Source organism: Cinclus cinclus, chromosome 17 (assembly GCF_963662255.1).
Source record: "Cinclus cinclus chromosome 17, bCinCin1.1, whole genome shotgun sequence".
Taxonomy (NCBI): Eukaryota; Metazoa; Chordata; class Aves; order Passeriformes; family Cinclidae; genus Cinclus; species Cinclus cinclus.
In genome coordinates, this window is record NC_085062.1 from 13,884,416 (window position 1) to 13,908,963 (window position 24,548).

At 52.5% G+C, this 24,548-nt stretch overlaps 2 protein-coding genes across 2 annotated transcripts in view; both read left to right on the forward strand.

Moving 5' to 3' along the window:
• Positions 1-1,037, forward strand: part of POLE (DNA polymerase epsilon, catalytic subunit) — a 32,697-nt gene extending 31,660 nt beyond the window's left edge. Inside the window, exons 46-48 of the mRNA XM_062504704.1 lie at positions 241-366; positions 493-582; positions 760-1,037. Of these exons, the coding sequence (XP_062360688.1) occupies positions 241-366; positions 493-582; positions 760-873 (330 nt within the window). The 3' untranslated portion in view covers positions 874-1,037. The remainder of the gene's footprint in view (positions 1-240; positions 367-492; positions 583-759) is intronic.
• Positions 1,038-22,102: 21,065 nt separating this feature from the next.
• On the forward strand, positions 22,103-24,313 carry PLA2G3 (phospholipase A2 group III). The gene is made up of 7 exons (XM_062504283.1): positions 22,103-22,532; positions 22,606-22,738; positions 22,807-22,941; positions 23,040-23,479; positions 23,574-23,703; positions 23,814-23,948; positions 24,112-24,313. Exons 1-7 carry the CDS (start codon positions 22,103-22,105, stop codon positions 24,311-24,313), a joined length of 1,605 nt encoding a protein of 534 aa, XP_062360267.1.
• Positions 24,314-24,548: the final 235 nt, after the last annotated feature.

The window sequence follows — 24,548 nt, forward strand, 5'->3', positions numbered from 1 at the left end:
AGTAGTGCTGGAGGTCAGCCAATCATCTTACCCACTTTATCTCTTTATCTCCTTTGTCTTGGAGCTCTGCCTGCTGCCCATGATCATCCTCACTTAAAGCCAGTTTTCTGTTCTTTTCTAGCTGCATGTGATGGATCTGAGCATGCTAGGGCTTTGGCTTATGTTCTGAACTCTCCAGAAACAAGTTCCACCATCCCAGTGCATGGGAGTTGTGGTGCTCACCTTCCTCTCTGCTCCTAGGACAGGTTGGTGCTACCCAGCTGGCACTGCCCCAACTGCCATGTGCAGTACGATATCGTTGCCATCGAGATGGCACTGGTGGAAGCCCTGCAGAAGAAGCTGATGGCCTTCATGCTGCAGGACCTGGTAAGCAAAGGGATCCCCCCGCTCTGCCCATTCCTGTCGTCATCTGTGCCTGGATACATTCACTTTGCCGCTGACAGAGGGGCTCAGTCTCATCTCCTGACCCACCTGAACCTCCTTGGCCTCCAGGTGTGCAAAAAGTGTCATGCTGTGAAGGAGACACACATGCCTGTGTACTGCAGCTGCGCTGGAGACTTCGCCCTCACCATCTCCTCCCAGGTACTTCAATACCTGCCCAGCCCAGCAGTTCAGTGAGGAGCCCTAAGGTGCCCTGTGCCTCCTCTGCCTCTGCTCTAACTTTACATCTTGTGGCACCTGCTAAGCTGCCCTCTGGCCAGCTCTGCACAGCCAGTCCATCATAGCCTCATCCTTCCTTCCCTGTTCTCTTCTCCCCAGGCCTTCATGGACCATGTCAGTGTCTTCCAGAACATTGCCCGGCACTATGGCATGGCCTACCTGCTGGAAACCATTGAGTGGCTGCTGCACACTAACCTCCAGCTCCAGCAGTGAGGCCTGGGCTGCTCTTCCTGCCTATTCCATGCTCTCACATCCATGGAGAGTGGTACTAGACCCCTTTGGCCATGAGCCAAACCGAAGAGACTGCACACCCCTCCTGCAGTGAGGGAAGGGAGAGCTGTGCTTGGGGACTGGGTTGTCTTTTCCCCCAGCTACCTGGTGGGACCTGGGAGTTTCCAGTGGCTGGAGCTGGGCTCCATGGGTCTGTGCTGGCCCCAGGTGTGGTTTTAATTTTCAGTTTCTTTAAATAAATGGGTGGTAGAAGGCAGGTGCAGCTTTTAGGGAGGGAGGAATCAGGGGCTATGGGTGCCAGTGGCTGTGATAGCACCCATGACCTGGGGCATACTGATGGCTGTGGTACCACTGGCTTCACGCCATCCTCAGCCCAACCCTTGCCAGCATGAGGCAGGCAGTGCCCACAGGTGCTGCCCACACCTGCCAGCAGATCCTGCCTGTGGGCAGCTGGCTGTGGTGGGGCGACTTCCTTGTGCTAGTGCGCTTGGGCAGGCTTGGGCCAAGCACTTGACGGCTCTCATTAAGGCATTAGTGGGTCTGTCCAGTGAGGTGGGGGGCCTGAGACCCTATACACATCCGTGTAGCAGGACCAGCAGTCCATGGCTGGAGGCTGTACGTGTACCCACCATGGCAGTGTGGGTCTGGAGGATGGAGACACAGCCAGCAGGTCTGACACCCATGTTCCTCCATTTCACCACAGTGAACAGCCCTAGGCAAGGTTTCTGGCAGTCTGGGGCTGGCAATAGGACATGTCCCACTCTTCCATGTGTGCTGCCCCTCATGGAGGCAGCAGGTCCCTCAGAACTGGGGGCTATTGATGGTTTCAGGCAGAGGATGCATTATCAACCCTGCCACTGTGACCTTTCCTGCTCTGGTGTTACCTGCGATGGGTGGTGTTGTGTGTGGTGTGATGTGGTGTGTGTGGTGTGAGGCAAGGCTGGAGCAACCCCGGAGTCATGTCCCTCCACTGAGGAACCGTCTAAGGAGGAGACCAATGGGCATTGTGATGATGAGACAGGGCCATCGCCTGTAGTGATGGCCAGGGAAACCAAAGTCCTTTCAGGGTGGAGACAGTGGGAGGAAGAGTATGGGCTGCACTGGGTGGTCAGACAGGTCCAGTTTGCACATATGTCTGATGATCACACTGACCCCACACAGCATCAGGGACCATCAGCCCTCTCATGCCATGGACACTGCATCCCAAAGGGCATGAGCCCTCCACAGTCATGGCATCTCAATAGGCCACAGCAAGCCATCCTTGAGGGCATGGCATCAGGAGCTTTTGGGTACCTCAATACAAGAAGATTGTAAAACTATTAGACAGTATCCAATGAAGGCTGTGAGGATGGTGGAAGGTCTAGATGTGAAGTCGTACATGGGCCAGCTGAGGGCACTTGGTTTATTCGGACCTCACCAGAGGGACTGCAGCTCCTCTTGAGGGGAAGGCACCAGTCTGCTCTGTGAGAAGGGACAAGACTCAAGGGAACAACTTAAGCTGTGCCAGGTGAGGGTCAAGCTGAAGATCAGGGAAAGATTCTTCCCCCAGAGGGTGCTGGGCATGGCCCAGGCTCCCCAGGGAATGGTCCCAGCCCCGAGGCTGCCAGAGCTTCACAAGTGTTCGGACAACAAACATTCTCAGGGATGGACAGGGTAGGATTGTTGGGGTGTCTGGTCAGGGCCAGAAGTGAGACTTGATGAGTCTTGTGTGTTGTTCCAACTCGGGATATTCCACGATTCTATGAAAAGTGCTGAGTGGGTGCTAAGGAATAGCTCTGGAGTCCTTGGAGAGGATCCCAGAAAGGGAGAAGAGCTCTGGGCTGGGCAGACATGGAGGCAGGATGGAGCAGCACTGCGGTTGTACCGGGATCGGTTCTCTCATTCCCACTGCGAGGCAGGCAGGGGGATGTTCTGTGGGACACTACTCCTTTGTCCCCTCCTGTCATCTGGCTCACACCAGAGGCCATCCCGCGGTGACACCACCGTGCTCCTGCTGCACCTGATGCCTGCTCCCCCCACAACCACCCCTCTCTGGTTCCCGGGGACCTGGGTGCGGCTGGGCGGGGCCTGAGCGCCACCGGCTGCAGGAGCTGCTGCGGCCGCCGGGGGCGCTGCTCCGGCTCGAGCAGAGTGGCTGAGCTGGATTGGGCTCGGCTGCGTTCCGACGAGTTTGGTTGGGCTGGGTTCAAGCAGATTTTTACTTCTACTTGTTAGAGCCCTGACGTTCTGGGTAGCAGCCCAAAGCTGCTCCAGGGAAGCTACTTGCAGATGTTTTGTCTCTTCTGGAGGAAACTATCCTGGATGACCCCACGACTCCTCCCAGTCACCTCCTGGGCTTTTGGATCTGTGATTTCAAGACCTTAAATCCCAGGTAGTAGACCTAGACTACTCCAGGGGAGATGCCTGTGATGTTTTGCACTTTGGTAGAAGCTCTCTCTTCAAGGATCCAGCTGAGACTCCTCCCAAGCATCTCATAGTCTTTTCACTAATACTGATAAAACCTGACATCCTGAGTAGCAGTCCCAGACTCCTACAAGGAAGTTACCTGAGATAATTTTTCTCTTTTTGAAGGAAAATGTATCTGCTGGAATCTCCCTGCAACTTCTCCCAGGCATCTCCCAGTCTTTTCATCTCTAATTTAGGCACTTGATATCCCAGGCAGCATCCTCAGACTCCTCCAGGGAAGCTGCCCAAGATGATTTTCCTCTCTTTGTGGAAATTGCATCTTCTAGGTTCCACACGACGCACCTCCCATGCATCTTCTGGAGTTTCTGTCTTTTATTTCAGCACCTGAAATCCCAAATAGCAGCCCCAGATTTCTGCAGAGAAAGTATCCAAGATGATTCTTCTCTGTTCATGGGACCTATATCCTCAAGGACCCATCCAAGATTCCTCCCAGGCATCTCCTGGAAGGTTTACACAGCGGCTTTAGTCCCCTGAGAACCCAGTAGCAGCTCAAGGCTCCTCCAAGAAAAATAACCTGAGATGACCGTTTCTCATTGGGAATTAACGCTCTCTTCTGGGATCCACCCAAGATTCCTCCCACTTTGTACCCTGTGGTCATGGGGGCAGCCCCGGATTCCTCCCAGGGAGATCACCAAGATGATCTTTTTCTTTTGGAGGACTGTGTCTTGTATCTGTGGATCGTTGCAGCACTGTGGATCACACACAGTCCTCTGGTTGAAGGCCCCAGAAATGAGTCTGGGAGCACTTTAAGGACTTTGGATGGTTTATGACCCCCTAAGGCATGAAAGCCTCCTCTTACATCAGTGTGGTTGAGCCAGTTATGCCCCATCAGAAGGGATGAAAATCCTCAGGCTATGGTGTCAATGTCCTGCTACTTTCCCAGGGCTGGGGGAGTTTTACTGGCCTGAGCCAGTTGTGTAAGGGAACACACTGGCATGATAAAAAGCAGTATCCCGCCTCCCTTCCTTGGCTAAAAAGCCCAGCTTGCACCTCTCCCCCCTGAGCTGTTCCCATGTTGTCAGCAAAGCACTCAGGATGATCTGTCTGCTCCTTGGCCTTCTCAGCCACCAAGGCCAGGCCTGGAGTTCACCAGATCCTCCTTTCATCCTTTTTGTAGAAGGATATCACATTTGCCAGCCTCCTGGTGAACCAGGACTGCTGATAGATGATAAAAAGACCACTTGCTTAAAGGACAAGATACTTTCCTAAAGTTAAAAGAATGCCTGTATGAGTTAAAATAAAAAATATTTTTCTTTAGATTTTATTAAATTATTTACTTTATCCTCTAAAATTATTTTCCGCAATGGATGCACAACTTTCAAGTGTTGCTCATAATTCTGTAAAGGCTTTTTCGAGACTGAGAAATCCAAATACCTGTGTGCATGCTGTGGCTTCAGCCAGCTCAGTCCTCTTCTTCCTCTCCTGCCCTCACAATGGCACCATCACAAACACACTGCCTGGGGGGGTCTCTCTGTTAATGATTCATCGGCACTTTTCCTCTTTCTGAGGTCTGTCCTACCTGTCTAATTCTTGGCCAGATTTCCTCTACTGATTCTTATCTGTAATTCAACTCATCTGCCTGTCCATCTCCCCCATTCACGTATCCGTTTGTTTGTGTCTCTTGATTGCATGTCCACCTGTGTCAGGCTGATTTACATGTAGTCAAGAGTTGGATGAAAACAATTAATTTGGAGGGATTTTAAACATGGTAGGGCTTTTGGTACATTTAGATTTCTCCTGATGCTGTGTCATGGTTTAGAAATGGTATTCTCCAAGGTAGTGCTCCTAAAACCATGTGCTCCTCCCCTCTCCAACTGGAGGTACAAAAGGTCAAGATGAGAGCAAGTCACTGGAAACAGCAAGGCAATAAGAAAGCGAACAGTAGCAGCAACAGTACTAATAACAAAAGGTATAACAAAATTATTCACATAGGAGAACGCCCTACTAATAGAACAGATGTTCTCTCAACCAGAAGGAGCCCTTCTCAGTAGACAGTACCGTTCCCCTACCCCAACAACAACATGAGAGAGTATAAAATAACATCGGGGTCCTGGATATGCCTGTTCCTAGCTACTGCAAAAATGGTCCCTGTCCTGGCCAGAACCAGGACACCCTCCATGCAGGTGAGCTTACAGGAAAGACTCTGGACAGACGTGAAGCCCTCACAGGACCTTCCCAGGCCATGTTCTCTTGTGCTCTGGGGTAAGTGACAGAGGCAGTCTTACCAGATACAGCCTAAGTCCTTGTTGCCTGTGCAGGAAAACAAGGCAAGGCTGCTTCAGGCTGCCCAGAAACTACTTTGCCTCAGGGACAGTTGTGCTACCTCACATGGGACGTCATTCCCCAGTGGATGCAGAGATGGATCACACTCATTTGATGCAGACCAATTTAACTTCTCAGGCTTAAACTGACAAAGAAACAGTTTCTTCTTGTGCTCCTTAAAGCCATGATTCCCTTTGGAGAGCTCCCTCTGGTGCCTTTCCCAGAGGACAACCTCACCTACCATCTGGGCTCTAGCTCTGTTGGAGACAGTTTGTTCTTGCCTGGAGAATTTCAGGTAATAACAAGATCACCACGGTTCCTGCATTCTGAAACTCTTGGGGGTAAGTCACACATGGTGTAGAGGGTGAGGTGGTGTAAGGATGTTTTAACAAGGTCTGCTGAGAGCTGATAGTGATGAAGCTGTTCCAGGTCACGGAGGTGTCCCTACAGGGAAGTTAGAAAATCAGGAGCACAAACTTCTGGATGGCAGAATGGAGGCAGACAGGCACAGGTGCGAGTCCCACCCCAAAGAGTGACCCTTTCTGCCACCCCTCAGCCAGAGGCTCCCTCTCATTAGCAGAAGGTGGGAACGCAGGGGGCACTCACCCAGCACCAAAGGGGAGAAGTAATAGGGCTGTGACACATGGAAGCAGCCCTCCCTCCTCTGGAGGTGCCAGCAGCAGAAACTCTCAGGCCTGTGAACAGGTCAGACCTCATGTATGTGTTGCACCCTAACAGCCTCCTCTCTTAGGACAGCACTCCCAGAAACTGCTGCTCTACCTGTGGTACATGCAGAGTTTTAGGGATACAGTAGGACCTACAGACCATGACAACCCTCAGGGGGTTACTTCACATGACTCTCAGGATAAAACAGTATCTCTCAGTCCTAAGAGTATCCCCTTGCAGGTCACTGGAAGTCTGGCCCAAAGAGGAGGTTCCCACCTACTTGGTGTGAAAGTTCATCCATACCCAGAAGGATTCCCCACTCACCAGACCTCACAACTGGAGTGATGCTGCTCAGCTGGAAATCCCTGTCACTTGACACTTTAATCTCTCAACCTTTCCTCACCAGAGGCTTTCCTGGGAAGTAAACACTTTTCCTCCACCTTCTGTCTCCCCTCTAAGGTTTCCAGAAATAGAACAGTGTTTTCAAGCCATGGAAACCACCATGTTGCTGTAAGATCAGGCAGCATCAGGTCGTGATGGCTAAATACAGGCGAGTCCCATCTTCAACCTGTCTCATGCCTGAGGTCTGTTGTGTTTAACAGCATTTCATCAAGCTGTTTCCACTGTGAAATCTACCCAAAATTGTGACAAAATCAACACTGAAAATCAGCCCTGAAAACCGATCATTTCAGGCTTCAATGACTGCCTAGAAAAAGACAGTTGAACAAGTGAGCCAAAATCTCATTTCCTGATCACCAGGATGGTGCTTTTTTATTTGCATTGCTTGCTTCTCATAGGGTTGAAGGAATGGTCATGTACAGCTGTGGAAGCATCAGGAGAAGCAAAAAGCAGAATACTTCCAAGAGCAGCACATGCTGATGGCAGCCAGAATCGAAGCCAGCAAAAGATCCCTGCATGTGAAGTGCAGCTTCTCAGGTTACCCACGTAACAGAACAGGGAATGATGGGGGTGGGGCAGGGAATGAACAGTCTGGTCTCAGACTGGAAGAAATCCTCAAGCCATTAAGTGTTGTGGTTGGGAAGGTAAAGAACTGGAATTATAACACACGCAGACAAGAAGGCAAAAACCAGCAAAGCCAGTCTGTCTCAGAAATGGGAGTCAAGAACCTCTGGGAGAGGTGCCTCTACCTGAGAGGTAGCAGAAGGGAGACTCAGAACCCGAACATGACTGCCAGCCTAGGAAGAGCCCAGGAAGTGTAGGAATGATGGAAAGCCTGGCATTCTTCATCTTGGATGTCATCAAAGGGGATCTGGAACCCTCACAGACAAGGTGAGTTCTGGCATCATGGGTTCTGGCTGTTGGGCAGCTTCCTTGGAGATGCCTTCCCTGAGACTAGGGAGCAAGACAGAAGCAATGTATGTGAGAGAAATTCTTTCTCCTACAGTTCAGTTTCAGAGCAAAGCTACCTTCTCTTTTAAAAGGCCTTCCATTAAATTCTGTACTCTTGTTGCAATTTTGCAATCTTACTCTTTACAACTTCGTCAAATCTAAGAGATTTGTAATGACTTCTGTTCCAAGTCCCTGGCAGACATGGGAAAGATGGGACGTGTTCCTGAAAGTAAACACAATACTCTTCACCATTCTGGAGACCCCTTGGACAAACACAGATGCTATTCAGACAAAAAAAAAAAAAAAAAAAAAAAGCCAGGAGGGTGAGATAGAAAACTTCCTGATTCACATGAGCAGCACAAAAGCAACCTCTGATTTTAGGACACCATAATTGGAGAAGAGTGTAATTCTCAGCAGTGACTCCAGGGGTTTAGGCAAATAAACTAAATAACACTGCTTCATCCACTTGTGCACTTGGCCTGGATGAAGTTCTCAGCACAGTCCCAGACCTTCCAGTCAATAGATTAAAAGTCGGCCAATAGCATCGTCCATATCAACAAAGCACCCTGGCATCTCCACAAATGGGAGAATGTTTTGAGTCACCATCCCTTCACAGTTCAGTCTCTCACAAGGAGGTTTCTGGTATCTGGGGTGCAGAATGGCAAAGGAATGTTCTGCTCAGCCCTGGACTTGTCTGTACTCCCAAAGCCCTTTCAGACCACAAGGCTTTGGATTACATCCCCAGACCACCTGCTGTTGCCTTCCTCCCCACCAATCCTTACCCTGGGGCTCTGGGCATTTTCTGCAGAGGAGAAACTCCCACCAGCAGTGCAGGAGCTCTGAGCCTCTGGCCATCCCAGCACCCGTCTGGGACACAATAGGAAGCTGGAGCTGTTTTTAAGGTAGGTTTACCACCTCTGACAGCAATGCTAATTAGTTTATTGTGTGTCCCTTGTTCTTTGTACCTGAACCTTTGGAGTACTGCTTGTGTTGCAAAGGCAGGGCAAGACGGAAGAAGTGGCATCAGCTCTCTGAGCAAAGGGCAGGTGGCCCATATCCAAGGCAGGTTCAGCACATAGTACAGTGGATTTGGGGCAAAGGGACATTCTGACTTCCAAGCAAACAGCCACATCCAGTGCTGGTGGATTCTCTGGCACAGCTTCCTTGGCAGGAACAGCACTGAAGGTGGCTATAGGCAAGCTTGGGCTCCCCTGGGGGCTGGTGGTGATGGTGGGGCTGGTGGGTAGGACAGTGCTGCCCAGGATGGGGCGGCAGCCCTGCATACCCACGTCCTTCCAGCAGGCAGAGAGTTGCCACTGGTTTGGAGGTGACCCCCAGGCAGGCATATTGGTGTCTCAAGCTGATCAAACGCAGGGCCAGTACATGACCCGGTCCCTGCTGTGTGCCCTGGTATGTGGTCAGGGAATAGTCTCTGCCGTGTCCATGAAGAGAGCTGTCCCATGGGGATGCCAGGGCCCTCCTTGGCCCAGCCAGAGCTTCATCTGGGAGAATGCCAGTGAAGGGGATGTGACAGTGTCAGGATCTTCCTAATCAGAGACTCTGTCAGAGCCCCCAGATCTGCTCCTGCTCAGCAGCACAGGGCCACAGTACTTGCACTGCTGGACCCTGGACAAGTTCCTGGGGGTACTGGGGACTGGTCCAGCTGCATGTGGGGAAGGCGGATGAGTTGGGGTGGGATGGGACATGGCACAGAGCGCCCTGGGTGTCCCAGGTCTACAGTCCCTTTTCCCTGAGGGGCAGCATTTGCTGGTGGATGCTGGAGGTGGCCAGGATTGTGCTGCAGAGGTGGCATCACAGGTGTGAAGGAGGCTCTAGGTGTGAAGGAGGTGTGAAGATCTGCTCTGAAGCAGACCTCAGACCTGCCACAGGGGAGGCTGGGGTTTGATCCTGACAGGAAATATGGGTACTAATATCTTTACAAACGACTTGATGGGTGAGGGTCTTTAGAAGAAATAGGTATTAATGTCTCTACATCAAGCTGCAAGTTTGTTGCAGAACCCAGACAATTTGACCCACAGTTTGAACTTCTGGACTTCAGGGTCATAGGATAATTGGGTCCACACAAGTCTATCGCAGAACCCAGGCAGTCTGAACGTCAAAACTTTTTGGGAAAATGTTGATACATATTCAAGAGGGAGTATATGGTAGGCGGCTCGGGAGGGCTGTACCTTCCTAGTTCCTCAGCCAATGGGAAAGAGGGTAGCATGTGGCCAGGAGTTTAGGATAAAATGAGGTTGTATCCTCTAATACCGAGAGAGAAACAGCACAGGGGTATGTCCCACTGGACTCTATCCCTTTACTCGAATAAAGTTGCAGGAGTCCTCTGTCTCCTTTATGGAGACTGACTTTTCACAGTGTGGTGTTTCTGCACAATCCTCAGCTGCTACAGCACCTCCTTCTTTTCCCTTTCTGTCCCACACAGCTCCCTGCTCCACCTATGATCTGGGCCAGCTGGGGTTGCCTCCCTCTGTGCCAGCTACCCACAGCCACATGCACAGGCTGCTGCTGCTACTCCTCCATTTTGGGTTCCAGAACACTTTGGGATCCAATGCAAGCCCAAATCTTCAGAGACACTGGCCTTTAACTTGTGACAAATCTTACCACAGCAGACAAAACGTCTCAAATCAATATCAACTTTGGTGCCTAATGACAGTGCCTTGACAGTGGCCCTGGTAGTTCATCCCTTCCTCTCCCAAACTGCAATGTCAGGTTTGCCTGCTCTTGGTTTAACTACCCTGCATTCAAAGATTCACAGAATTCCTTTTTCACTCCTTTACTATGCACACAGTGATTCCTGGAGGGCTGCAGTAAATGGAACAGCAGCAGCAGCATTCTCCTCTGGGGCTTTTAGAGGGAGCATCCTCTCAGACAGCTGTCCTGAGCCTTCTTGCAGCCAGATTTTACCCCTTAAAAAGACACAGCTGAAAAGCTCCAATGATCAGTGGCCTAGCTGAGCAGTGACCAAAAAAAAAGGAACACTTTTTATCCCACTGAAGCCTAATAGTGGTATTTGTTGGAAAAACAGTATCCCAATAAGTTCTCTTGTGCCAAACACAAAAGTTTTGGCACAAAAGAAGAGGCTTCTGATTAACCAAATAAAAATGCAAACAAGGAACAGGACCAGACACTGCTCTGCCTTCCTGAGGCAGGAAGCTAGAATATCCCTCTGCTCTGTAAAGGACATCCTTCTCACCAAAATGAAGAGCTCTGGGATGCACCGCAAAGCAGTTGGTGCTCACCAGACTCTGACAGCAATTCAGCCTTGGCAGCTCAGCTCAGATGAGTGCTTGTACTACTTCAGTATTCAGTACCACCAAGAAGAATCTGGACCCTACCTGCCTCTCAGGAAATATCTGTAGATCTGTAGATCCCAAATATATTCCTCATTGGAAAAAAAAAAAAAAAAAAAAAAAAAGGTGGTGTTTATGTTGAGCTACAGGAAATGGAAAGTTCTTAAGCTTCTGGAATAACAACTTGCTTTTTATTATCCAAAACCACTGTAGAGTGCAAGCAGAGACAGGAGGCAAAGTGAATGTGGAGCCCCACAAACCCTGCTCCATCCTGAGCAGCATAACACTTCTGTGGTGTTATGTCCAGGCTGGGACTCCAGGTAAATACATAAAGAACATCACTGACACACAGAAGTAAATCAAGTGGAGGCCACCAGGATTGCAGGGGCTGGAAGTAAGGGATGCATGAGGGGAGGGGGAACTGGGTTTGTTCATTCTGGAGTATTAAAGGCTTAGAGGATCCCAGTTGCTGCCTTTAGAAGCACCCACCTAATGAGAAGATGCCAAGGGGACAGTGCTGGGTCCTCAGAGGTGCATGGTGATAGGACAAGAGTTGATGGGCACACAATAGAATGTAGGGAATTCCAGCTGGGTACATGAGAGAGACAAACTACCATGAGATGGCTCAGGTGCTGGAACAGAGCCCAGAGAGTCTATGGGATCTCTATCCCTGGAGACACTAGAAACTCAATTAGAAGAGGACCTGAGCAACCACTCTTAATGGAATCTGCCTGGAGTGGGAGACTGCTCTGGGGACCTCTGAAGGTCTCTTCCCACCTACATTGTTCTGTGATACACTGAGCAGCAGTGATAGCACAGACTTGGCAAGAAAACTTGCAATAGACTTCAATGAAACCAAGTGGGTGACCACAGTCCTGCCTATGGCTGATACTGAGTGAGAGGAACACCCCATAAGAAAGGGAGAGGAGGATAGAGGGTTGGTGTGCTAGAAGGTAAACAGTGACAAACCTAGGCCACCCTCCATATTTCTCATTGTACTCCACATCTTTGTGTGGGAGGTTTGTTTAGGTCTGTTTGGAGGATCCTCTTAACTTAGGATCCTCCTAACTTGTAGGAGTCTATTAGGTGCACAGAGCAGATGTCTTCACCTCACCCTGAGCAGTTCTGGCAACGTGCAGTCTGCCCATTGTCCCCAGGCTGCTGGGGGCAGACTGAGGAGTCCCCTCATGCCCTCCTTCCACAGTCCATCCTGCTTTTCCAGCTGCTGGGCCAGTGGAGGACATGCAGCATGCAGCGGGACAAGGCATGTGATGAGGCAGCTGGAGAACAAAGGGCAAGTAGAAAGTGTATTGCTGGAAGCAATGGCAGCAAGTGAGAAACTTGTGTGGAAAGAAAAACTGTACAGCTTGCAGATTTGGGTGCACATGGGGACCGATTTGCTCATCTCTCTGCAGCGCTGACAATCCACCAGGTAGGGTCTGTGTTTCAAAATAAATAAATGTTTATTCACAAGCGAAGGCACATCTGGAGGTCTTCTGCTCCAAGCCCCTTTTCTCAAAGCAGAATCTTCAGCTCTGACATGACACCACAGCTGGGTGCCATTCCCTGGCAGAATGCAGAGCTGCTGGGCTTCCACACAGGGACCACAGTGAGCCAAACCCAGGGGACAGTCACTGCCGCCAGGAGCTCCCGTGTCCCTCCAGGACAGGGAGCCAGCTCTGTGCTCGGGCTCCGTGGGCTGCGCTCCCCGACAGTCCCTCGGCCGCGGCCGGCCCGCAGGGGGCGGTGCACGACGGCACCGACCGGCTCTAGCGGAGCGGTTCGGCAGCGTTCGGCTGAGCTCACCTCAGGTAGTAGCGCACCAGTTCGTGGTCAGGAGGGAGTTTTATCTCGTGGCCAGACGGGGAGGGAGTGTTATCCCCTGGACAGACTGGCACAGATGCCCGAGGGCTTTTCCCTTCTCCCGCAGCTCTGAGCATGACCCCGCGCCATCGGGTCTCGGAGCCAATTCTAGCAAGAGATTCCCTGCTGTGGCAGAGCCGAGAGACCAGCTGTGGCCTCCATTCCTCTGCCTCTCCTCCCTGTGCCAGGCTGGCAAGCAAACTCTAGCTTCGAGAATCTCCATGTATGAGGTCACCCGGCGGGCTTCTGCCCTGTGCAGAATTTGGCCAACTTGGTAAGTCCTGGTGGGATGCTCTGCCAGGAAGGAGTCACCACCTGCCACCAGGACATGCCTGTAATGAAAGCAGAGGTCTGTCTGCCAGGGCTGTTGTTTGTTCCTCAGTCACCACTTCAGCTTGTGGACCAGATAGGCTACATCATCACTAACTGGAATGTGAGTGAAACCAAAATCCAATCTGCTCACAGCTTCTCCAGTGTTCCTGCAAAAGAACTCAGGAAGCCCATGTCCCTGCATAACCCTGAAGTATATCTTTGCAGGTGGAGGTGCATGGCAATGCTCGAGGGGTTCCTCCTGTGGTTTTATTTGTGCTTTCCAAGAAAAATGGCCAGTTCTGCTTTGACCATTATGTAAATCTAAAAGATTTACATCAGTCCTTTCCTTTCGTGGAGAAACTCTGGCCACAGGGCACAGGAAAGCTATCAGCCCCAAGAATGCGTACTGAGGTAACTGTGTATATGGTGTGGCCACATGGTAGAGGTAGTCCTGAAGCTTGAGAGCCTGTGAAGCTGTTCTGGCCCTCCAAAATTACTGACATGGACACAAGGATGAATTAAAGCAAAGTTGTAGGTGCTGTGAGTATCCAAAATAAAAACATGCAGCTTACTGACCAGCATTGCCCTTTCTTCAAGGATGCTTCAGTGGCAGATTTCTGGAAGAGCAGCTGGATTTGCTAATTAACTTGGTAGTTTTCTAGGCCAGATTCCCTCTCCAGTCATGGGCTCCTGCTGCTCACCAAACTTTAGTGCTTCTGCAGAGTCACCATTCCTGATGGCTGTGCTGAACCATGCATAGGAATGTTTTGTCTCAAACATTCTGACTTACATAGGAAAGATGTGATTGGAGGAGAGAGTCCCATGGAGGTTGGGCAGTGCATTCTTAGACAATTTCCTGCTTCCCCCTGAGTTTCATGCACAGTTCCCTCCTTCAACTCACTTCCTGCAGGAGTGCTGAAATGACTGGCTGTGCGTGCATGAACAAAACAGCACAAAAAGTCAAGTTTACAAAAAGGCTTGCACCAGATTAACTAGAAAAGAAAGTGGATTGGGCTCACTCACTGTCTTTTCCCTCCCTTGCTTTTTGTTGGGGGTTGGTTCTTTCCCTTTTCCCTCTGTGAAATTTTCCCCATTGTCATGCTAAGATACCTGTTGACTGGGACCTGGTGGCAAGGGGGAAGGGAGAGAGGAGGGAAATCCCTGGATATTCAAACATCCAGAAGAGGAAGCGGAAGGCTCTGGCTCGCCCCATTTCCCCCGCAGAGTTCAGACGAGAAGGACGATCGCCGCCTCAGCCCACCTCTAACATTCCAGCGTCGGGAGCCATCCTCACTGCTGTCGGACTCTCGCCTTAACCTGCCACCATCCAGAACTCTGCTGAGCACCAGGACCCACACCGTGAGCGGAGAGCTCTCTCTCCATCTCTCTCTCCCCCTGGGACAGCGCTGCCATCACCCCCAGCCCTCCTGCGGCTCTGCGGGACCCGCCCGCCCCCAGCACCGGGAACTGCAGCTCAGGGAAAAGGTGCCTGCAGCCAAAAAACACTGGGACTGAGTTACTGTTCTGTTTGTGGGTAATTTCATAGCTGTTGTTGTTCTTGTTTGTCATGTTAGATATACTAGTAAAGAACTGTTATTCCTATCCCCATATCTTTGCCTGAGAGCTCCCTTAATTTCAAAAACAATAATCTGTAGGAAGGAAGGATCACATTTTTCAGTCCAAAGGGAAGCTTCTGCTTTCCTTAGCAAACACCTGTCTTTCAAACCAGGACACTTTTTCACTTGCTTTGTCTCACAACTCCAGCTCTGGACCACCTGTGTGGCAAGACCAAGATTGGATCCACATACTTATGATAATCTTTGTTATCTCTCTCCATCTTTTGTGTTTATTTCTCTCCTGGGCAAAGCACACTTACCATATTCCACCTCATACTCTGTACTGAACTTTGTTGTGCAAGGGGGAAGTTTATGGGAATGTGTTGTGGGTTGTTAGCCAGCACCTTGTGGAAGCATATTATAAGAATTTACAGGCTTGTTGGCCAACAATTTTTGAGTCTAAGCAATGGGCTGGTTGCCAGAGTTACAGTGACTGTACAATGAAACACAGGAATTCTTGACATGTGTCCATTTTCTTTGTTCAACCTGGTGAGAATTTATGCTGAACATCATTCCCCTGACCAGGGGGTTGTGACAACAGCAGCACAGGCCTAAGCTGCCATCTTTGGCCAGGGGTTCAAGGAAGCTCCCAAGTCCCAGTTTCCTTTGCAGAATCCCTTGTGTCAGCAGCATGCTGTGTCTCCAGGACTCACTCCATGAATTGCAGCTCTGTGTAACTTCCCTGCTTTGTTACTGCTGACAACCTTTATAAAAGCCTGGGACACAGCTGGCCTCATCTTGCTACTGGCCAATATCTGCAGAAGCTCTGTGGTGTGACTGTTCGTGAGGCTTGCCCTCTGTAGAAATTGTTGGAATTCATGCCTTGTTTCTAGGCTGGACAACAAATGAGAGCCAGGACAGCAATTACATTCGACTGAGCCAGGAGAAGCCCAGACTCAGTTGCACCAAACTCAGCTCCAGTGAGAAGGAGAAATTCACTGGGGCCTAAGGCCATCTGAAATTAGCTGCTTCCTTTACCAGAACCAGGGAAATTGATTTACTGGGAGATATGTGGATTTAAAGGAAGAATCCTCAAGTTTTTAAGCTTGTCCTCCACTCCTACCCCTTTCCTGAGCTCTACAATGATGTGAATGTGATGTGGATACTGCAGGCCAAGGTGCACAGGCTGCAGCCCTGCCAGCTCCTATGTGTGCTCAGGGTGGAGTTGGCTGCACTCCAGGCCCTGCTCTGCCACCTGGGAGTAACAACCACACACATGCTGTGGCTTGTTCACCTGACTTTTCAGTAAATGAATCACCCAGTGCCATACACACTTCCTACTGCAGGCACCCAAACCTTCCCAGCATTTGTCACAGGCAGAGCTCAGTCACATCTGTTGTACACAATGGGAAAGAAAGCTGAAGCATGTGGGACTTTTTTCTCTTGTCAAGCTGCTTTGGTCCCTTCATCTCATTTCCAAAGAGATGATAATACAAGCCCACAGTTTTCCTTGGACACTGAAAGAAAAGTGACTGTGCTTTCCAGAAATGCCTCAACCCTGTGAGCTTTCCTCTCCCCAGCGTGCCATCCCACAGCTCCTGCCAAGCCCCACTCATGCTCAGATCCCTGCTCTGAGTTGCTGCTCCTCTTGCTCTTAGTAAACCCAGCTCCTGCTGACTCATCACTTACCTGACCTTCACCTGGTGTGCAGTGATATGTATCAGTCAGGTATCACTCCTTGCAGAGCTGTTTCCTCCTGGTTAGTTCCCATAATTTAAAGGGATGTGTTCACCAGGGCAGTAAAACCAGGCACTCCCAAGACCACAATGGCATGGGGAAATGCCTAGGGGCTAAGGGAAAACAGAAAAGGTTAGGAAGTTCCTCTTACCATCAGTATCCTTTTACAAGGAACCTCTGTGCCTTGTGGTGGTTTTGGGGTGGTTTTCTTTGTGTTTCTTATGTATTGGGACTTTCTGTACTTTCCTATAAGTAAGGCTGGTTATTTACTGCTGGAAGCAAGGCACTCCTCCTTGCTGAGGGTGGAGGTTGTCTAGTCCCTTGCTCAAGCAGGGCTACCGAGCCAAGGCTGCCCAGGGCCTTCAGGGTGCTCTTTGACTCTTGGAAAAGACCTTGAGGACGCTGCAGCTGTGGCTCAGGACCCAGAGCAGAAGACAGCTCCTGTGAGCTGCAGGACCAGCAGATGTGCAGAGCCTGACCACTCCATCATCCCTATAGCCCAGATGTTGGGGAAGATGAAACAGGAAAACCTTGTAAATATGATTGCCTGGCAAAAGATTTTGAGTATATGGAAACTATAAGTGAGATTGAAATGAAAGTCATCTTTGAGATACCAAACCTTAGTTAATGAACAACTAGAAAACAATAGTATGACCGGCTGAAAGTAATCCCTTCTTGATTGAACAATTCCCTCTGGTTGCAGACAGGTCCAAGGTTCAGAGCAGACCCTACTAGCTTGGCAGAAGGGGTCCAAAGAGTAGTTTTTAGGGTTTAAAATATAACACAGTATGGTAATGTAATGATTCTTATAGGCTGTATGTAAATGCTATAGGATTTGTATCTTGTATTAGATTGGTTGGTGAAAATTAGAATATTCAACACAGAAGATTTATTGTATTATAATGGGAACTTAGCTCTCTTACCCTTCCTTTTACTACTGCTCTTACACTTACTCTCTCTTGCTCTTACTCTTACTCTTGCTCTCTTGCTCCGAGCTGTGGCTGGCAGCTCCAAGCAGGGCCCTTGAACCCACGCCCTTTGCAATAAAACACAGGTTCCAAGACCTGGCTTCAGAGATCTCTTGTATCCGTCCATCCCGACCATCCTACCCCTCGATTCTCCTATACCCAGACTCACACTGAAAATAGCTGATGGAAGCTCTGCTTCTGCAATGAGAATCTGGCAAGAGAGAAGAAAATTCTGCCACTGTAGTCCCTTCTCCCTATAAAATTGTATTAGACAATATATCCTAGAGGGATGGCTCTTTTCTTGAAGAACTCTGGGCAGATGCTACATGATGACAACCAGCACAGCCTTCCCAGAACCTGGGGCCAGGTATGTGGGCTGTCCTTGCCCAGGGTGGCCTGAGTACCCATGGTCACCAGTGCCACCCCAGCCTGAACCAGTGCTCTCCCTAGAGCCAGGACTGAAGGGTGCAGGTAAGTTAAGCCCACCACCCTGGCCCTACAGGGTAGCCAGGGAGCAGGGAAATGCCATGAAAGCAGCAGAAGAGCCTGACTCCCCCCACATCAGGCTGATGGAAAGCCTGAACAGCCTGATGCAGCAGGCTGGGGCACTCCTGTCTGCTGTGTAATGAGGGTCCCCACACAAGTGTGATAGGGTGGCAACGGTGTGGGGTCTTGGTGCCAGAGGATGGGATCCAGATGGGACAAAGATGTCTCATGGGGCTGCAGTTTGACCCAAGCTCTTCTAGGCAGACTAGGTGGCTGTGTTGGCTGCCAGCCTGGGGAGTGCCCACCAACCAGCATGGGGTGGAGGGACTTAAGGGTGCATGCCAGAGTCCACAGGAGCCCTCAAGGGTCTCCTTAGGTTGGCAAAGTGCTTGAACTGATAATCTCAACTCAGGTGTGAAATAACTGCACCATTCTTTTGCTCATTCCAGCTTGAATTTTGTCTTTCAACCTTAACAACACATTTTCTCTCATAAAGTTGTTTCCCTGTTCTGCCTTTCATGTTCAGAGCCATAGATGCCCTGGATGCTCTATTGCTTCCTTCCACAAAGCTGTAAGTTCCAGCTTAGATCAGTAAAAAGCAGAAAGGCTTTGTCCTGGTTTGAAAGACAGGTGTTTGCTAAGGAAAGCAGAAGCCTCCCTTTGGACTGAAAAATGTGATCCTTCCTTTCTACAAATTATTATGATTTTAAAATTAAGGGAGCTCTCAGGCAAAGATATGGGGATAGGAATAACAGTTCTTTACTAGTATATCTAACATGACAAACAAGAACAACAACAGCTATGAAATTACCCACAAACAGAACAGTAACTCAGTCCCAGTGTTTTTTGGCTGCAGGCACCTTTTCCCTGAGCTGCAGTTCCCGGTGCTGGGGGCGGGCGGGTCCCGCAGAGCCGCAGGAGGGCTGGGGGTGATGGCAGAGCTGTCCCAGGGGGAGAGAGAGATGGAGAGAGAGCCCTCTGCTCACGGTATGGGTCCTGGGGCTCAGCAGAGTGCTGGATGGTGGCAGGTTAAGGCAAGAAAAACAGCAGTGAGGATGGCTCCCGACGCTGGAATGTTACAGGTGGGCTGAGGCGGCGATCGTCCTTCTCGTCTGAACTCTGCGGGGGAAATGGGGCGAGCCAGAGCCTTCCGCTTCCTCTTCTGGATGTTTGAATATCCAGGGATTTCCCTCCTCTCTCCCCTCCCCTTTGCCACCAGGGCCCAGTCAACAGGTATCTTAGCATGACAATGGGGAAAATTTCACAGAGGGAAAAGGGAAAGAACCAACCCCCAACAGGCTTATATCCAGTGCTGCAGCAATTCCTTTTCCAGGAGGCAGAGCTGTGCGTCCCCTTCAAGGGTGCCTGTCGCTAGGGGACATAAGCAGGACATGGCCAGCAGCATGCATGGTACACACACAGTGGGGAGCCAGTGCTGCTGGCTGGTGGGGGTGAAGGGCAAGGCTGGACATAGGAACATCTGGGAGTTTGTCAGCACTGAGACATGGATGAGGCCCCAGGTCTAGCAGCCACTCAGAGTCAGGTCATCCACCCTGCAGGATGTCTCCATAGGAGGCATCACCCCAATGCTCATGCTGGCCTGGGGAGTGCAAAAGGAGAAGAAATTACCCCTGCCATGACTCAGAGTTCAGGGCAGATAAAATCTGATTTGTCCTCTCCTTCAGCCCAAGTAAGCCTAGCTCCAGTCCTGACCAGCTCAGCAGCCTTCACCAGCCTCACTTCAGTATAGGTTCTTTCTTATACTGGGTTGCCCCAAATGGAATGCAGCATGCAGAAGAAGGGGGGGAAGAAGTGCTTCACCAGCCCATTTCTGCACTCCTACTGACTTCTACTGGGACCCATTCCCCATCCTTGCTGCATGGACCATGATGGCTGGCATCTCCACCAGAGCTCAGTGGGAGAGCACTGCAGGCTCAGCCCTGAGTCCTTGGCAGCTTAGCCCTGTGCTGGCCTTGTCTGCGGCCTTGAGCCACAGACACTCAGCAGAGTCGGGTGCAGGGCTGGCAGTGCTGCCTGTTGGGGTGGGTAGCCCAGGGCTCAGCCCTCAGCCCCATCCTCACTGTCCAGCGCGATACCAGCCTTGTGCCAGCAGCTGCAGGGTATTAGCTGCATGGTTGCACAGCAGGGAGCTCTGCTGCAGAGCCAGCCCTGTAACCCACTGGCTGCTTGGGCAGTGAAGGCCAGAGCATGGGCATCCCTCCATATCTTGTTATCTTCCAGACAAACCAAAACTGGGTTTTTTGTCTCTGACGCAGTCATACACTTGTCAGCCAAGGCTGTCCTGTGCTGCCCCATGGATTCCTCTCTGTGCGGCCCCACAGGATTGACAACACAGCCCAGGCACGGGGCAGTCTCAGGGTGCTGGGCACAAGGGGGCATAATGCATGCACAGAGCAGCCCCCCGAGCACTGGGACAGGAACACAGCAGTGTGGCAAAGCCCATGGCAGGAGGGCTCTGTGGGTCCCTATGGGTGGAAAACTGATTCTCCCACAACCAGGGTATCCCCGAGCAGAGCCCTTCCCCAGCCTTGGGATGCCCATGCCCGTCTTGCCAGCCCTCATCCAGCTTCATGAACGCAGTTCCCAGGACAGGGGAGACCTTTGTGACACTTGGGGCGATGTCATGGGTGGCAGATGGCAGCCCTATCACAGCCATAGGGTGGACTCTGCTCTGTCTGCAGTGCATTGCTGTCAGGGAAATTCTGATAAGGTGAGATAAGCCTATGCTGCCAAGCCACATCCATCAGCCCCCAGTGTCCCCAGGTTAGGGTTAGGGCACATGGGGCTCCACAGCCCACCTCCCCTGGCCCCTCCAGCATCCCAGCAGGGCAAAGCATCAGCCTGGACACAAACATGACTCCAGAGTAGCCCTGGAAGAAAGAGCCACACCAGAGGAACCATGTTTTTTTTCCTGCCTTCCTTCCCTTTCCAGCCCCTTCAGGAAAAGAGAGGTGCATCTGGACTTCAGTGGGCCAATTCTCCAGGGCAGGGCCAGCATCCTTTTGGGATGCAGCAATGATGCAGCAGGATTCCCAGACCCACTGGCCACCCTAAGCAATCCTTCCCTGGGGCACAGGGGCCCTGGGATAGATGGGAGGGTAAGCTCTGCCCCACAGCCGAGCTATACTCCCAGGCTATTTCCAGGGTAGAGAGATCCTGATTCCCAGGGGGATATTGTAGCAGCATAAATTGGGCCACCAGCTGGAAAACAGTTCTGCTGGGATGGACCATGGGATCCTGCTGGGCACCAGCAAAGCAGGAGCCAGGGATGTGTCCTCATGGAGTAGCCCAAGCTGCACCAGGGAGCACCAGGGTGAGGTTTTGCTGCTCCAGCTGGGATCGCCTGGGCAAGGCACAGACATGCTGGGGTGAGTCCAGCAAAGAGCCATGGAGGAGGTGGTGGAGTGGCCAGAGCACCTGTACTGTGTGAAGTGCCTGCAGGAGTGAGATCTGCTGAGGCTGGAGCAGAGGAATTTCGAGGGATCCTGTTAATACACAGGCAGGGAGGGTGCAGAGACAAGAGTTCGTCTCTTCCCAGTGATGTCCAGTACTAGAACAAAACGCAACAAACACAAACTGGGACATGGGAGGTTCCTTTGAATATCTAGAAACACCTTTGTACTGTGAGGGTTAGGCAGTAGTAGGAGTCGCCCTGGGGGGCTATGGTGGCTCCATCCTCGGGGATCCTCAACTCTCGAACAGTTGTGGTCCTAGGACATGGACAGCTTCTGCAGGGATTGGACAGGATGGCTCTCGGTAGCCTGACTGAACACAGCAGACACTTGAGCAGGGACATGGCTACAGCCTGTGCGGGGCACACACGTGGTTGGGCATGCACGGTACGTGGGCCTACACTGACACACGTGTGTACGCATGTGCTCAAGGTGAATGTGCAAGCAGGTGCACCTGCACACACACCTGTATCCAGAGTCGTGGCCGTGAGAGCACACTCATGAGTGCCCAGGGAGAGAGCTCGTGGGGTGCGGTGCGTGTAGCAGGTGGTGCCTGGGATGTGGGGGGTGCCCGGAAATGGAGAGTGCCCTAGATGGGGGGGGTACCCGGGATGAAGAGGTGCCAGGGTCGGGACACACCGGCCGCATCCCGCGCTCTACCCCGGGGCGGAGCGGAGCCTGCGCGGCACTGGCCAATCGGCGCCGGGTTCGCTGCCGGGCGCGGACTTAAAGCCGGGCGCGGGGGGAGGGATGCGCGCGGGATGTCGGTGCGTGTGGTTGTGGTCTGCGCGGCGCTCTGCGCATGCGCGCGAGCTTGGCTTGGCGGAGCTGTGTGTGCGCGGGAGGCGGCGGGCGCGGGCGGTGCGCGCTACGTGGCGTTCCTGAGCACCGGATCCGGACCCGGACCCGCGCTGGTCGAGAGCGTCTGGGCTGCCCCCGGCCACCTCCGCGCCTGCTGGGCCCGCCGCGATCCGCGCCTCGCCCGCGCCTTCCGCGCCACCTGCGCGCACCGCCCGCCCGCCGCTCCCGGGGCCGCGCTGCGCCGAGCCCTATCCGCGCTGTGGCGTCGCCGCGCCGCCTGCACCGACCCCGTGCTCCCGGGAGCGCAACGCCGCCGCCGTCGGGGCTGGACGCTGCCAGGAACGCTGTGGTGTGGCGCGGGGGACTCGGCGGGGAACTGGAGCGAGCTGGGTACGGAGCGCCGGGGGGCGGCGGGAGCACCTGGTCTCCCTCCACGGCGCCGTGCTCATCGGCGCCTCCGCAGGGCTGTTCCGTGGCCCCGACCGGTGCTGTCGGGAGCACGACCAGTGCTGGGCGCAGATTACGGCGCTGCAGTTTAACTACGGCATCCGCAACTATCGCCTGCACACCGTGTCCCACTGCGATTGTGACGCCAGGTGAGCCCGGGGGCGTGAGGAAACGGGGGGCCTGGGGAGCCCGTCCTCCTCACCGTCCCTGCCCGTAGGTTCCGGCGGTGCCTGCTTGCCCTCAACGATACCGTCTCCAACATCATCGGCGTCACATTCTTCGACCTGTTGGAGGTGCCGTGCTTTGTGCTGGAAGAGAGCGAGGAGTGTGTCCAGTGGCACTGGTGGGGTGGGTGAGTTCCCGGGGGTGCCCTCAGCGTGCCCTGCCCGGTTGTCTCCTCGGGCACAGCTTGATTGGTGTACAGGACCTCACAGCACGTGGTGTCCCCAGGTGCGAGCGTTACGGTGTAGTGCCTCTGGCTAGGATGGTGCAGCAGAATCACTACCACCCCAGCCTACCAGTGGAGGAGCCCCTGGGCAAGGGAAGGAATTTTTCTAGAACAGGGCATAAGCGGCTTCAACAGGAACTGAGGGCAAAGCCTGGGCGCCACCAGGCACGGAGACCTAAGGCAGCCCAGCAACCACAGGGCCCAGGTACTCCTGTGTCAGCCAGGTATAAGGCTGAGCTAACAACCAGGCATCCAGCAGTGCAATGGCAGCTAGAGCCTGGCCGTACAACAGCATTGCCAGTGTCAGGACAGGATCGGGTTGGAGCAGAGCAAGCAGCTGCAATCTCCGCACGCCCTCAGTATGGCAGCATTGGATCCAGCCCAGCCGCAGAGCAGCATGGAGCCACCCCCATGCCAGCTGTGAAGGGGCGGAGGCAGCAGGGTGAGCTGGTACTGTGGGCAGCTGGGGTGGCCTAAGGCCTTGGGCTGGTGGGGTCATGTGCTGGGCATGCTGCTTACCTGCCCATTCTCCTCAGGCCAGGGCAGGGCGTGCCGGTGCAGCAAGCACCTGGCTAAGTGTGAGCATCAGATTGCACCCCATGAGGCAAGGTACCAGCTGAATAATCTGGACAGCCAGACACTCCTTCACTGCAACTGCACACGCAGGTGTGTGTCTAGGAGGAAAAGGGCACTGCCTGCATACAGTTCGGGATCAGAGCAGGTGGGATGCCTACTGTGGCCAGCACCTGCTAATGTGCACCCTCCTATGCCTGCAGACTGGCACGGTGCCTCCACAGGGCAAGGGACTGCAGTGACATGGACGTGGCTGTCCTGGCTGACCACATCACCATGGACTGCTTTGTGCTGGAGCTGCCTGCTGCCTGCAGCCCAGGCAGGGAGTCACAGCACAGGTAAGTGGGGAAGTGAAGAGGCCAGGGCCTGGGTAGGGCAGGAAGCCATTAGTGCAAGTGTTGGCCCCTGCTCTTCCATGCCACAATCAGACTGTAGGGCAGGGGCAGTAGATGTTGGTGCTGCAGGGTTACAGCAGTGCTCACAACTTTGCTTCCCTGGCAGCTGTACCACAGTGGCCAGGGCTGTGCTTGTAGCTGCACGGCCATTCAAAAAGATTTTAAGACACTGGGGCCCTCTGCGTCTGAGCTTCAAGGCCAAGCGTACACACTGGAAGACACAGGCCAAGGGCGGCACCTTCTGTGAGCAGTGTCAGCATCTGGTCCTAGAGAAGACACCAGGTGCTTGGCCCCACACAGTGCTTTGATGACAACCAAGCAGCGTGGCCTTGGGAAGGAAGGGGAGGAAGATGTGCTGTGCAGCACCTGCAGCCTGGAGCTACTTGGGGTCTGGTCCTTATGTCAAAGGATGGCATTGAGCATAGTTGTTGGCATGGCAGCATGGAGGTGGGGACCACAACCAGAGAGACAGAGGAACTGACAAGCCTCTCAAGGAGCTGTGGCTGCCATCCACGAGTTTCAAAATCAAGGGGAAATAGGAAG